Here is a 14,011-nt window from a genome sequence, read left to right as displayed (position 1 = left end):
TCATATTAATTTTGTTTATATTTTGTAGTTGGGGGGTGTGGGGAGATAATGTACCGTCTTAGGTAAGACGGTGAACTGTTTACCGTCTTATCGAGGGCACAACAGCTTCAAAAGGGGGTGTACTCTAAAGACGGTGAATAGTTCACCGTCTCATGAAGGCGGTGAACCATCCACCGTCTTCATGAGAAATGCGCATAGACGGTAAACGATTCACCGTCTTTACGAAAAAAATCCGAGCTGGCGCCGACGTGGCGAAAGAAGGGTTAGTTTTACAAATAAAATTTTTAGAGGGGTATTTGGCCAAATATAAAATTCTATAGGGTCAGTTTCAAAAAAAGTCCTCTCAATTATCTCCCCGTATAAAAAGATCATATTATTTTGTCTATATTTTGTAGTTGTATTAGATGGCCAAAAAAGGGCATAATTACTGAATTCGGTTGTAAAATTCTACTAAAATGTGTTTACTAACGCCATCTACAAACATATTTCTGTAAAAAATTTATAGTTGAATTTAACTAATTTCTTAAATTTTAGATCTACTTGAAATTGTAACACATACACTGGGTGAAAATTAATGTTTTGTGTGTAATACACTGCACTACTCTTGTGAATTAAAAATATCCCTTTCCGTCCTATATCCTTTTCTGGAACTCTTGAAATCAAAGTGATGGTGAAGAAAAATCCTAGAGAAAATAAATTATTTTATGTTTTATATGTATCTATCGAATTATATTTTAATTTTAAAACTAAATATTGAGTGCAAGAGAGAGAGAAAGAGAAGGTGAAGATGATGATAAATATTTACTCGATCAGAATATGCTGCTCAAACCAAACCAAACAAGGAGGTTAAAAGAGAAAAAAGAATTTATATAATTAGATTACATAAAATTACTCTTGAAAGAATTAAATAAAGTTCAGTAATACAATTTCACTCTTCACTGATTCGAGGGCATTGCTGCCCCACCCCTACGAAAGAAAAAATAAAAAATAAAAAATAAAATTTGCAAAAAAATCTATTAGGACTGGAACAACATCAGAAATTCAGGTGTATATGTACATTAAATTCTGTTAGGACTTAACCTACATCTACAGTGACATGTTTGATTTTGAACAAGCGGCGTCGCGAGTGGCTTCTGAAGCAACCAACATTTTCTTTCAAGTTAGATTGAGCTTGCGAAAATAATATGGAAGAGGAGAGGAGCTGCCTCGGTGATTTCAAACCAATATTTAACGCCGCGTGATCCAAATGTCTTCTCCGAGTTGCAAGTTTCAAGCTCTTCGTCAGAACCTGCAAATACAAACCGAGAGAATTACATATTTACGACTTTTAAGCTCTTCCTCAGAACCTGCAAATACAAACCGAGAGAATTACACATTTCCAATCTATTCATCTGTGAAAGCCAAGTTTTCATATCATAAAACTCGGTTCTTACATAACACCGCTGCGAATCCGAGTTCTGAACATACGCCCCTCAAAAACTTTTGGCCCTTTCGGAAGATTTCTCTTAACTCAAATGGCCAACTTTGCTTGAATTAGATTACTCCCTCTTCAAGGGTGTTTTTGAAACTGCAGTTTTGACGAGCATACGAAAGCTTGGCGGCTCTTGCTAGGGCTTATGCATAGATATATAGTATCGCAGTGGTATACAGGTAAGAGCCAAAAATTTGGTCTTGGAGATGATCAAACTACCAACAGATTTCAACGCTATACTGGAAACAGGTTTGAGCGCCACATAAAAAATGCTGAATAAGCTAAGATATTGACATTGTTAAACCATTTATCCCGTATCGTCTATACATAGATTATATATGAAGGAACACGAAGCGAGGTTTGCGGACATACATGAAATTAGAAGCGCCGCTCTCACAGCTCCTTCCTACCCTGTCTTCCGGCCAAAAGGTGTATGCTCTTCCTGCGTTTAGTTATGCTAAATAAATGACCTGAATTGCTATTCAGAATGTTGAAATAATGGATTTCCGTGAAGCCAACGACGTAATTTGAACTGGATATGAAGATGACAACTAAGAAAATGACCTGAAGCATTTGTTGATATATCCACTGCATCCTTGATTGACTTCCAACTGCTTGTCGGCCAAACTGAGCTCAGATTTAAATGCAAGTATTGATCAGTAACTGCAAATGACTTGCATATGGTTGAAAACTCAAACTAAAATTGTATGAAGAATACGTTAAAACCTGCAATGTGTTTCCAGAATGCAACTGAGTGCCAAGATGGAGTTGGTGATTAGCATTCAGTCCAAAATGGCTACCAAACGATAAGTGGTTTGGATTAACTTCTTCCTACCAATATTTAATATGATCGTCCAAAAGACCACAAAAAGAAAAAAAAAAGAAAAAGATAAACACAAGCATCAAATAGAAGTACGATGCTGTATACAAGTCAATTGAAGAAAACAATTAGAGTGAAAGAACAACCATAGGATCAAAGCCTCCATTTGTCCTGATATTAGAGCCAAGATGTGAAGCAATCGAAGAAGAATGAGGGGCGCCATTCTGACTTCGATCAGATGGTACCATTGATGGGTCCTATTTGAAGAATATGTGCAGCTGTCTTAGAACAAACATAAAGGCTAACCAGGAAAAGAGATATTCATATAGTATTTGATAAAGAGATACTAACACATATACCCCTAAAAATTATCTATTACTTATACACCTTGCAAAATCTGATATTTCATAAATGCCATACAAAAACTTAGTTTTCTACATATATTACCTCCTAGTGCATAAATTGTATAAATGCTCCCGCTCAAAAAAAACTTCTATAACCAACTCCCCCTCAACGAATGCCAACAGGCTTCTCTGACCAAGGGGAAAAAAAAAGAAGAAAAAAGAATGAGAAGAAAAGAAATGAGAGAGAGAGAGAGAGAGAGAGAGAGAGAGAGAATAAAGGTAATCAATCAATCAACGAATTGGATAATTCCCCAGCTTCAAATGAGGTTATTTTTGTAAGAAACTGTGATTTGGAAGGTATATATGAAATTCTGATTTTAATCGGTGTATATATAAGTAAATGAGTATGCAGATCTAAATAAATAAATTTAAGGGTGTATTTATTATGTCTGTGCATAAAACTCCTGAAAATGAAACAAATACAAATAATTAAATACCCCAATGCTGCTTTGGCTAAGCATCGCCTCGGCGTCTGTCTCTTTCCTCCTCTTGGGAGGGCGCCCTCGACGCTTTGCAGGCAAAGAATTTGAATTATTCTTCCCGTCGAAAACAACCATCTTTGATGTAAAATGATCTTCACCATTTTCTGCTGACCTTGCAATTGGTGAAAGTCTCTGTTGCAATTCTCGACATGTCTTATCATCTAAAAGAGACTTCCGCACTTCACTTACTAACTTCATCACAAATTGGTATTTCTGATCAGATGTTGCGCTAATCTCAACAAGGCGAAGGCAGCGCATAGAGAGATGATCATAACGCTCCATTTGGTTGTTAGTTACAACATCTTTTAAGGGGTGGTTTGAGGCATGCAATAACTTGCAGTTTTTCCTCCAACGATTAAGTACATAATGAGATGGAATCTCATGCACTTGCTGGAACTTAAATACAGATAGCGCATGTCGACAAAGAATGCCATGAAACTGAAAATACCCACAGTAACATTGTACCTCAGATTCAATTACATCATATACAACCTTGTAACTTTTACGCCCCATATTACTGCCTCCTTCAGTAAAATCAGAGTCTTTGACTTCAAATGTAGAGGTTGAACCGTCCATCTTCAACAATGAAACCTGACAGTGCACAGTGGCTTTCAGTTCATCCTGAAATTTCTTAAATATGTTCAGTGTGTATATTTTAGATAGCTGCTCTTCCAAATGAAATTTTGATACTAAACGCTGATTTATACTGAGTGATTCAAAGTCAACTTGAGCTTCCATTTCATACTTTCTCTGTACGAGCACCAAGTAATTACTAAGGAAATACTTCAAAGAAGTTTTTGGACCAACGGAACCCTGAAAGAACATATTATCACCATGTTGATCAATAGAGAACCCTGCCCAAAAAGTATCCTTTAAAAAAGCAGGGGCCCACAATTGACGATTTTCATATAAAAAGAAAAGCCATTCATTATCTTCAAGCCCAAATCTCTGGGTCAAAATTCTCCATCCTTCTTCAAATTCATCATCTACCAAAGAATTATATACTACATTCTTTATTTCCTTTCTGATAGTTTCATATTCTGTATTACCTCTCAATTTATGAGCAATACTCTCCATTATATTGTTTAGAGATATTCGATGACGAACTTTAGGAAAAATCTCTGCAATTGCAGCTTTGATCATCTTAATCTCGTCAGTAATTATGGCATTAGGAGAGCATCCAACCATACAAGCCTGCCATGTTCTCAATAACCACAAGTAGCTTTCAGTGCTTTCATCTGAAAGTAAACCACAACCCAAAAGAATCAACTGCCCATGATGATTCACTCCATTGAATAAAACAAGAGGGACATCATACTTACTTCTTAAACATGTCGTATCAACAAAAACCACATCGTTAAAATATTTATATTCTAATCTAGACCTTGAATCTGCCCAAAAGACATTCCTCAGATGGCCTTCAACATCCCAATCCATCAAGTAGAAGAAATTGGGTTGCTTGCTCTGCATTTGAGCAAAAAAATGATGAATAGCATCAACATCACCATCCTTAAGTTTTATCGGTCTTCCTCCAATAAAATCCACACATTCCTTTTCATTATAAGATGAAACTTCATACAAACCTCCACGTTTAAGAAGATCTTTATTTACGTAACCAGACATCTTCCTGTGACACCTCAAGAATCGTGCTGATGAAGGATTTAATGCATGATTATGTTCAAGGTTAGCCTCTATCAGATGCAACAAACCATCACCCCACAACTTTGCAATTACTATAGCTTGACAATTTGTCTTCGCAGTTGGTCTCGATTGGTAGCATGCATTTGCCCGCCCCTTTCCACCTCTGGTGCATACTAATACGAGTCTTCGACACAGCCCATATGATGTAAATGATGACTTCTTCACAGCTACACCAAATCCTTCATGGAGTGCATACCTTTTATAAAAATTAAGAACTTCATCATAAGAATTGAACACCATGCCCACTTTAGGTATTTTACCATCTTCTCCCAATGTTATCTGAATGCCATCAAGCTCAGCATTATTATTGCCCCCTAGAGAAGCTGCTTTCTTTTCAGCTATTGGCTCCTCTGTTGGTGAATCAGCAAGCATATTCTAGAAAGATGGAAGAAAATCAACATTACTCATTAAAAAACTTGAATTCTCCATTCACTATAATGACAAAAAAGTTAGGAACAGGAGGCGAAAAGGACCATACTTCCAAATTTGAGTTTTAGACACAGACATAGGTAGAAGTACTATACTTGAATATTTATCCATGTACTTGTATACTTAACGATTACATAAAATCTACAAACATCAATAATGAGTACATTTTGCATGCTCTCCATTGTCTTTAATGTGTTTGCCTCACACATTAACAAGGTACAGTTATATATCCTACCTATAGATTCGCATCAATGACTATATATCAAGCAAATATGGTTTTTGATACTAGTATTCATTTGGTATCTTTATTCATTCAGAAAATCAAAAATGAAATAAGATAATGAATATGGTTTAACCACTAACTGATCTGTTCAATCCTGTTATAAAATAGACCACAAAATACTAATACAACACCAACCTCAGATCCTTCATCATCTCCTGAGGCCGCTTCACCACTGAATCCACTTTCACCATGTTCTTTATCAAAGTAAGTGGCGCTACTACCCAAACTTACTTCTTTAGCATAATTTGATGTCCCTTCCATTATATGATTATGAAATATTACCTGAAAATGGGTGAACCCGTATAAAATTTAAACCAACACAAAATTAAAGGCCAAATTAAAGAGTTCTTTAGTTAAACAAACTGAAGGATGACGATCATACTATGTTCCACTCGAAAAACAAATCAATTCTACTACAATTCTACACAACTAGTACTCCATGAATGGTAAATACATAAACAGGAACGAAAAAAATAACAAGGAATTGAAGTAATACACTCTGAGTTGACTTAGTTGACCATTTGATTTTAACCGAGCCCATTGCAATGGTGGGTCTCATTCAAGGAACAATTTTATTTTTTTTTTTGGATTGGAAAATTTGAGAATACTTGATTTACCCCACACGATCGCCCACCAAATTAAAATGTGAAAAACAAAAAAAAAAAAATCACAAGAAATAGAGCAAACCTATCTTTTCAGATCAAAATAAAGCTCAAAAAATGGAGCGAAAATGACGACCTCGAAACATGGGGAAGGGACAACGAAGGCTAGGGCTTTGTGGGTTTCCCGAACCCTAAGATCATGGCTTCTTCCATTGTTGTTGGATCGGAGAGCGAAAATCGGAGAGAGAGAGAAAGGGTTTAGGGTTTCATCAGTGAGTGAGAGATCGGGGATTTGTTCGAGCACCGTGAAAAAGCACCCAACTTTTCCACCCACTGAGGAATGAATCTAGGGTGCAATGTGCGGTCCATGTAGGTGACTCGTAGGTGGACCATTTGCACCACGTCATCGGTAGACTGGGTCTATGAAAATGCAATGCGTAGGCTGAGGGGATGAACCAGCCCTAGGTTGTGTTGAAATTTATCGAAATATTTGTTTTCTTGATTTTAGTAATTTGTTATCATTTGTTTATTTCCTGTAATCTCATCATTCATAAAAATGAGGAAATATGACATAATTACTAAATAATTATTTTCTAAGTATATTGTATTAAGTGAGAGCATTTCGACATCATCTCGGATCAATCTGATCTAATTCAATAGTGAAAAATAAATAAATCTAAAGAACCAAATTATTATGTGCAAGGGGGGAATACTAGAAGAGAATATTTTATTTTTTGAATAATATTATATTATTTAATTCGATTAATATAGAATTTTATCTCCACACCCTCTCCCCCTAAATGAAGTTAAAAAAGAGTTTTAGCCACCGTTTGGTTGGGGGTTAAGGGGTGGAATAACCCTTTAACCTCCAATTTATACCCAAACACCACTCTTAAGGGGTGGGGTTAGTAAACCCCAACCCAAACCGGGTTAGTGGGGTTTACTAACCCCACTCCCCCTCCCAACTTTAACCCCACATGCATCCTGAGCCCTCACCTTTTTCTTCTTTATCAATCATTACCTTCTTATCCCACATACTCCAACCAAACACTTTTTTTCACTATCCTAGACTAACTCCAACCTCCAACCAACACAAAAAAATTTTAACACCATTTTAACCCTGAACTTAACTCTATTCATGGAATAGCTACTTTTTCTTAACCCCGAACCAAACGGTGGCTTAGGTTCTCTTCAATGTCAACGCATTAGCATGTCTTTAATCTTCGAGGATATCTTTTTTCTCTTATTTATTTTCTATAAATAGCCTCCTCTTATTCTCATACTTTTTTACTTTTCATTCACCAATACCGATGAATCAATACAACCTTACAGTATTCCTAAAAAAAAAACATAATTATTATTTTCATGATTCTTTTTTTTTTTGTATAAGAACTTAACCTTGTTTCGAATTGTACCAAAAACCATTTATTAAAAAAAAAGTAAATAAAAAAATAATGGAACAAAAATTTGAAAAAAAGATAATTCTGACGAATTTACTATAAATTTGTCAAAATATGATTGCAAAAAAAGCTTTTCAAAATTCGGACAAGCAATAATTGCAACGGATGGAGAAGTGGCAGCATTACCGTCGACAGATATGACAGTGTCCTCTACGATTGCAGTGGCTTCCCCAACACTTCCATCTGCAGCCAGCCCAGAATAAGGTTAGACTCTACCAGTACCTTCAGGCTAGGCCCTCTGCACTAGGGGTGTAAACGAGCAGAACACGAGCGAGCTGGGTCGGCTCGTGTTCGGCTCGTTTATTACCGAACACGCTCGTGTTCGGCTCGTTTAGTAACAGCCGAACACGAGCTGGCTCACGAGCTAGCCAACGAACAATAATTAAAAAAATAGATTAAATAATTATAAAAAAATAAATTTATAAATCTTATTCATTAAACTTTGATCTAATAGTTGAAACTTTAACATATAAATGAGTTTTTTTTAATTAAACTCGCATTTATATTTTATTTTGCTAAAAAATATAATAAAAATATATATTATATATAATTATTTATTTACATATAAAAATATAAATTAAATAAATTATATAAATATAAAATATATGTATTCGAGCGTTATCGACCCAAACCGAGCGAAGCTGACCCAAGCTCGTGTTCAGCTCGTTATTAAACGAGCTGAAAAATCTAGCTCGTGTTCGGCTCGTTTACTAAACGAATGAGGCCGATCTCGAGCTCATTTCGAGCCGAACACGAGCTGGCTTGCGAACAGCGAGCTGGATTGCCACCCCTACTCTGCACCCTCTCCATCTTTCCTCCCAAACCCACGGTTCAAGATGAAGCGCCTTATAGGCTGCACGTGTTTGCTCTAATTTCTCCTACAAGGATGATGTCTTGTCAGGTTAATTACACAAGTAGTTCCCAACCTTTGCACCAATTTTCATTTGGATCCCCAACCTTTTATTTTTCAATTGAGTCCCTAATCTCTTGATTTTATTACAATTACGTTCCAACCGTTAAAAAAACTGTTAAAATTAACGGAATCGCCACGTCAACGCCAATTTGGCATCTTTTTGCATGTTAATTTCGGTCCCTAAACTTTGCACATTTTTCACTTTAGTCCATAAAAATAAAAATTCAAAATTTTAAATTTAAATTCAAAAATAATATTAAAATTAAAATTTTAAACTAACGAGAAATTAGAATTTTGAATTTGAATTTAAAGCTGAATTTTTGATTTAAAGCTGAATTAAAATTTTGAATTGAAATTCAAATTTTAAATTTAAATTTTTAATTGAATATAAATTAAATTTTAATTTTAATTTTAATTTTAATTTTAAATTTTTAATTGAATCTAAATTTTGCAAAATCAAATTTTAAATTTAAAATTTAAATCTTAAATTAAAAATCTTGTTTTGAATTTATAAATTTAATGGTTAATTACACCATTGGACCCCAACCTTTGCACCGTTTTTCAATTTGGTTCCCAACTTTTTTTTTTGCAATCCGCTGACACAGCGCCACCGTGGCGCTGACACGACGCCTCCGTGGCGCTGACATGGCGCCTCCGTGGCACTAACATGGTGCTAACGTGGTATTTTCCGTCAATTTTAACACATATCTAACGGCTGGAACTTAATTGTAATGAAATCAAGAGATTAGGGACTTGATTGCAAAAAAAATGGTTGGGGACCAAATTGAAAAACAGTGTAAAGGTTAGGGACCAATGGTGTAATTAACCCATGTCCTGTCTGCTCCTTTTGTCACGCCCCGAGCCTGCTACCAATTTGATTCGGATCGGGCGCGTCGAACAGACGCCGAACGGACAGCACCTCCTCTGTCCGCCCAAGGCTCAACAACAAAATCATATACAAGAATTTGCCCAAGAACTAAAATTCATTACATATATGATTCACAAGCTAAAGAAAAGCACCACACGTGCTACAACCATAAGAGCAAGTAGTCACCAGTATGTACAAGTGAACAAAAGAGAGATTCTATTCTATTACATCCATTCATTCACACTATTACATTTTATTTCTTCCAAAACATGAGTACAACTCATCCATCACATATATACATACATGGATACATCTCTCAAAGCACCTACATTATCTACTCTCAAGCATATGTAGGGGTGGAAACGAGCCGAGCTCGAGCGAGCTTATGTCAGCTCAAATTCGGCTTGAAATTAATTTCGAGCCTAAATCTAGGCTCAAGCTCGGCTTGAAATTAATTCGAATCGAGCTCGAGCGAGCCGAATATCGAGCCGAACGCGAGTCGAACATGAGCCAGCTAGCTCATTTGCCAGCCCTAGATAATATAGTACTCTAATGATTCTTGGCTACTCAATCGTTCAAGTGATGTGGTACAATCGAGTCAGTAGCTCCAGATTAACAAAGAAGAGTCATAGTAACGCGCTACGACGGTTTAGTATACTCAAAGGAATTGGGCCCAAGAAATGCGGGTTAGGTGCATGGGCTCAAATAGTTGTTGTTTACAAAACAGTCAACATAAATTAAGCGCATGAGCTCAGGAGATTTTTGAGTGAATTGAAGGGCATGCCTTGAAAAAGAATTGGAAAAAAGGACTTGGTGCAAATACTTAGAGAGTAAAAAAATTGAGTTCAATTGAGGGCATTTATACTTGTGGGTCTAGACTTATAGGGGCTTAAGCTTTAGTATAGTTTTTATTGCTATATTATACAATTGTTTTTTTTGGCAAAAATACTTTTGAAATATCATTTTCTTACCGTTTTCTTTTCAATTCATTATAGTAGTTTTCTAATACTGAAGACATGCTTATTGCTCGAAAGCATGCATAAATATCTTTTTCAGCACGGCTCCTATATATTTATCCAACAATATTAGTATTGCAATAATTGGCAAATATGAGTACGAGAGTGATTAGAATGTGTTTTTTCCGAAAAGTTCATGGTACGTATCAGACTATGGCACACGTGACACTTTGATTCCTAAATTTTTATTTATTGTAACGTTTGGCTCGAATTTTATAAATTATTACAATAAAATCACACAATCTAATTTAGTTAACAAGATATTGGAGTGCCACTGATATAGAAGTAATATGGCATCTTAATTATTGTGGCATCATAATCATAACACTGCTATATCACTTTCATATTAGCGATACATTATTATTTAGTCAATTAAATTAGATTGTGAAAAATAATTAAAATGATTCAGAAAGTTTAAGTAAAAAATCACAACAAATTAAAGAATGAGGATGAAAGCNCGTTTGCCAGCCCTAAGCATATGTACAAGGTAACTCTAATGTAATAGGAAAGTATACTACCAACACTAGGGCGCTAAGCCCTTACCGCGATCCTCGCCGGGGGCACTTGAGCTCGGACCTGCAACAATGTGGGGTGAGAACTACGAATAGTTCTCAGTCGGTTCGGCCGCCGACTCCGCCGATCTCTCCACTAGGTCTAAGCAGGCATAGGCAGATAGATATATAGATAGATAAACGGGAAAGCAATAATAATAAGAAGTAACAATAAGTAAAGGTGAAAGTACCCTACCATGCCTCAATTTAGTATCATACATGCATGCAACTCATAGTAAAAGAACTAGCTACTATGCTACTATGTTCAACAATAAAGTTCATTAAACCGTTTACCCAATTACTTGGCCAACCCGCAGGTTTGCCTCAAACTCTCGTCTCAAAGTCTCAAAGGGGGAGGAGACTTTAAACGCTCTACCCACCGAGACCGCCTGCGGACAAATACGTTAGTCCAACCTGTGACGAACCTCCGGAGTGCACGGCTTGTGTAGAGCGACCACGACAAGCGTAACAGGCTACACGAGCACGATCCAATCCTCAAACTAGAGAGGATACCCTACCGACTAGGGTTATAATCATTAAATCCAATATATGTTCAATACTCAACCTCCTAGTATTTCAACTACACTAAGGTACTCATATGTCACTCGTTATAGGTTTTACATTAACTAGGTGCCACTCGTCATAGTTCAATGTGTTCATACACTAGTTATATTCTACTTGGTTTTTCATCCACATAAGCACAACCACTAGGTTATCATTTGCCTAGGTTCTAATCCGTCATGTATCATCTCATATAGAGTTAAGTTATACTAACTAACTTCATGCATACTAATTACAAGTGTTATATCAACCAAGCTACATTAACACTAGCATGCAAATATGGTTACAAGTATCTAAATACTCTACATGTATCATGCTTAATATGCAACATAGTCGACAATAAACTTAGACATAGGGAGCAGCTCAACTGCTTCGGGATGGTCACCACCCACCTTTTGGTAGTGCCGCGAGGTTAGGAAACTCGACTTCGCGATCCTTGGTCGCCGCCTTGACTCTTCGGGTCAATACGAACCCACGAGCACTTGCTTCGGCGATACCTCCGTACTCGCTCAACGAATCAACGAACCGTCTTCGCCAACGCGTTTAGAGACCTAGAAATTAGGTTTACGATCAATTAAAAGATATCAAAACCCATTAACTACCAAAAACCCATTTTGACGCCCTAGGTTACAATCAATGGGGAAATACATGATTCAAGCCCTAAATTCCTGCTAGAATCAACTATTAAGCACCATTAGGTTCCAACAAAATCAATTTTAAAGTATAAAAGCTAAACCCTAGAAATCCACCATTGTAGGGTTTAGAGCTTACCTCCCAAAAGCTTGCTCCACTTGAGAAAGAGATGAAGAAGATGACACTCTTCTTCTATGACTCCTTCTTCTTCTTCTTCTTCTTCTCCTTCTCTTCTTCTTCTCCTTCTTTTCTTCTAGAGTGAGAGAGGGAGAGAAAATATAGGTGTGGGAGAGAGGAAATGAGAAAAGAGAGAGAGAGAAAATACCATATAACCCTTCATCTCATGCTACAATTGCTGAAAAACCCCTCAACTTTGCTTATATCACCCAGCCCAACCTGGGCCATTTCGGGCTACAGGGACCGGTCCCTCAAAGGGAGGACCGGTCCCCGAGAGCAATCCCCAATATCACGCGTATGGGAACTGGTCTCCTCCCTGAGAGACCGGTCCCCGAGAGCATTTCTGGGCAGCAAGCTTACGGGAACCGGTCCCCTCTCAGAGGGATCGGTCCCCTCTCAGAGGGACCGGTCCCTGAGAGCTGGAAATCTGCATTTGTGCAGATTTTTACACAGTTGCTCTCGCGGGTCCTCCTTAATGCACTTTTTGCATTTTTGATGTTTTCGGACTTTCCGAACCCTACCAACTCGACAACAAGTCGAATCTAAACGAAGTCTAACTCTCAGATTTCGAGAATTCACTTCCTTACACCTTTACTCCCCACCCATAAAATATCTTGGGATAATTGCCTATATACCCCTCATACGATTGAAAATATCTGATTTATCTCTATTTTTTTTTTCTTTCTAAAATACTCCTCATATGATCCACCGTTATTGCAAAATTCCTCCGTAGTTATATCCTGTTAAGTTAACTTGGGTTAAACGTGAGTTAAATATCTACCACAGTTAAAAAAAATTAAAATACCAATTTTGCCCTTAACTTAAGGGCAAATAAGAAATGTTGGTGACGGTAGAGGGGTATATTGGAAAAGACCAAGAGTCAAAATATTTTTTGTGCCCTGGACTTTAAGGACAAATAAGAAAGTCTGTGATGGAGGAAGGGTATATTTGAAAGGGCAAAATAGTAATTTTACAGATATAACAGAGTTAATTAACATATTTTAACTCTAGGGGTATATTAGAAATAGGTTGGAACGTATAAAGGGTATTTTCAATATTAGCCTTCTAAGAAGGGTAAATCGAAAAGTCGAAAACTTTTCAGGGGTATATAAGCAATTGCCCCAAATATCTTCTACCAAATATTTGAACATTTCTCTCCCTCCCAACCCCCCGAAATTCCTCCTCAACTCCTCACAACGCTGCTTCAGATACTTCCAGGGAGGCCATTGCGCCTTCCAGTGTCAAGTATCGCGGCGCTGTCTCCTTCGCATGCATTTCGAACACTTGGCTCGGAGGTGCCCCAAAATATCGACTTCATACCAACCCAAAATGCAACCAGGCGCCCTTTCAAGACGACTGCACTCGACTGCGACTTGCCTCCTGTTTCGTGCTCTGCCAACCTGTCAACCCCTTCTCGAGGGATGTGTGACAGTTGTCACGCCCCAATCCCCATCAATTTGGTCGGGTTCGGGTCACGTCAACAGATGCCGAACGGACAGCATCTCTCCTGTCCGCCCAAGGTTCAAACAACATGTATAATTAAACAAACAATAAATAGATTTTGCAATTATACAAGGCTTGCACGAGGGCAAGCAAGAGCAAGCAACAACGGAAGCGAAAGCTCTAAGCTAAACATACAA

General features: G+C 37.3%; 1 protein-coding gene across 1 annotated transcript; it reads right to left on the bottom strand.

Moving 5' to 3' along the window:
- LOC109716012 (protein FAR1-RELATED SEQUENCE 6-like) lies at positions 847-6,515 on the bottom strand. Its single transcript, XM_020241283.1, has 9 exons — positions 6,329-6,515; positions 5,726-5,872; positions 5,139-5,253; positions 3,133-5,057; positions 2,438-2,548; positions 2,198-2,302; positions 2,036-2,098; positions 1,844-1,913; positions 847-1,288 (listed from the first exon to the last, which is right to left on the bottom strand). The coding sequence occupies exons 2-8, from the start codon at positions 5,849-5,851 to the stop codon at positions 1,878-1,880; spliced, it is 2,481 nt and encodes an 826-aa protein (XP_020096872.1). The 5' UTR covers positions 5,852-5,872; positions 6,329-6,515; the 3' UTR covers positions 847-1,288; positions 1,844-1,877.

The sequence above is a fragment of the Ananas comosus genome, linkage group 1 (genome assembly GCF_001540865.1).
Source record: "Ananas comosus cultivar F153 linkage group 1, ASM154086v1, whole genome shotgun sequence".
Classification (NCBI taxonomy): Eukaryota; Viridiplantae; Streptophyta; class Magnoliopsida; order Poales; family Bromeliaceae; genus Ananas; species Ananas comosus.
Note: the sequence above shows the minus strand (reverse complement) of the source record. Positions and strands in the feature narration are given on the sequence as shown.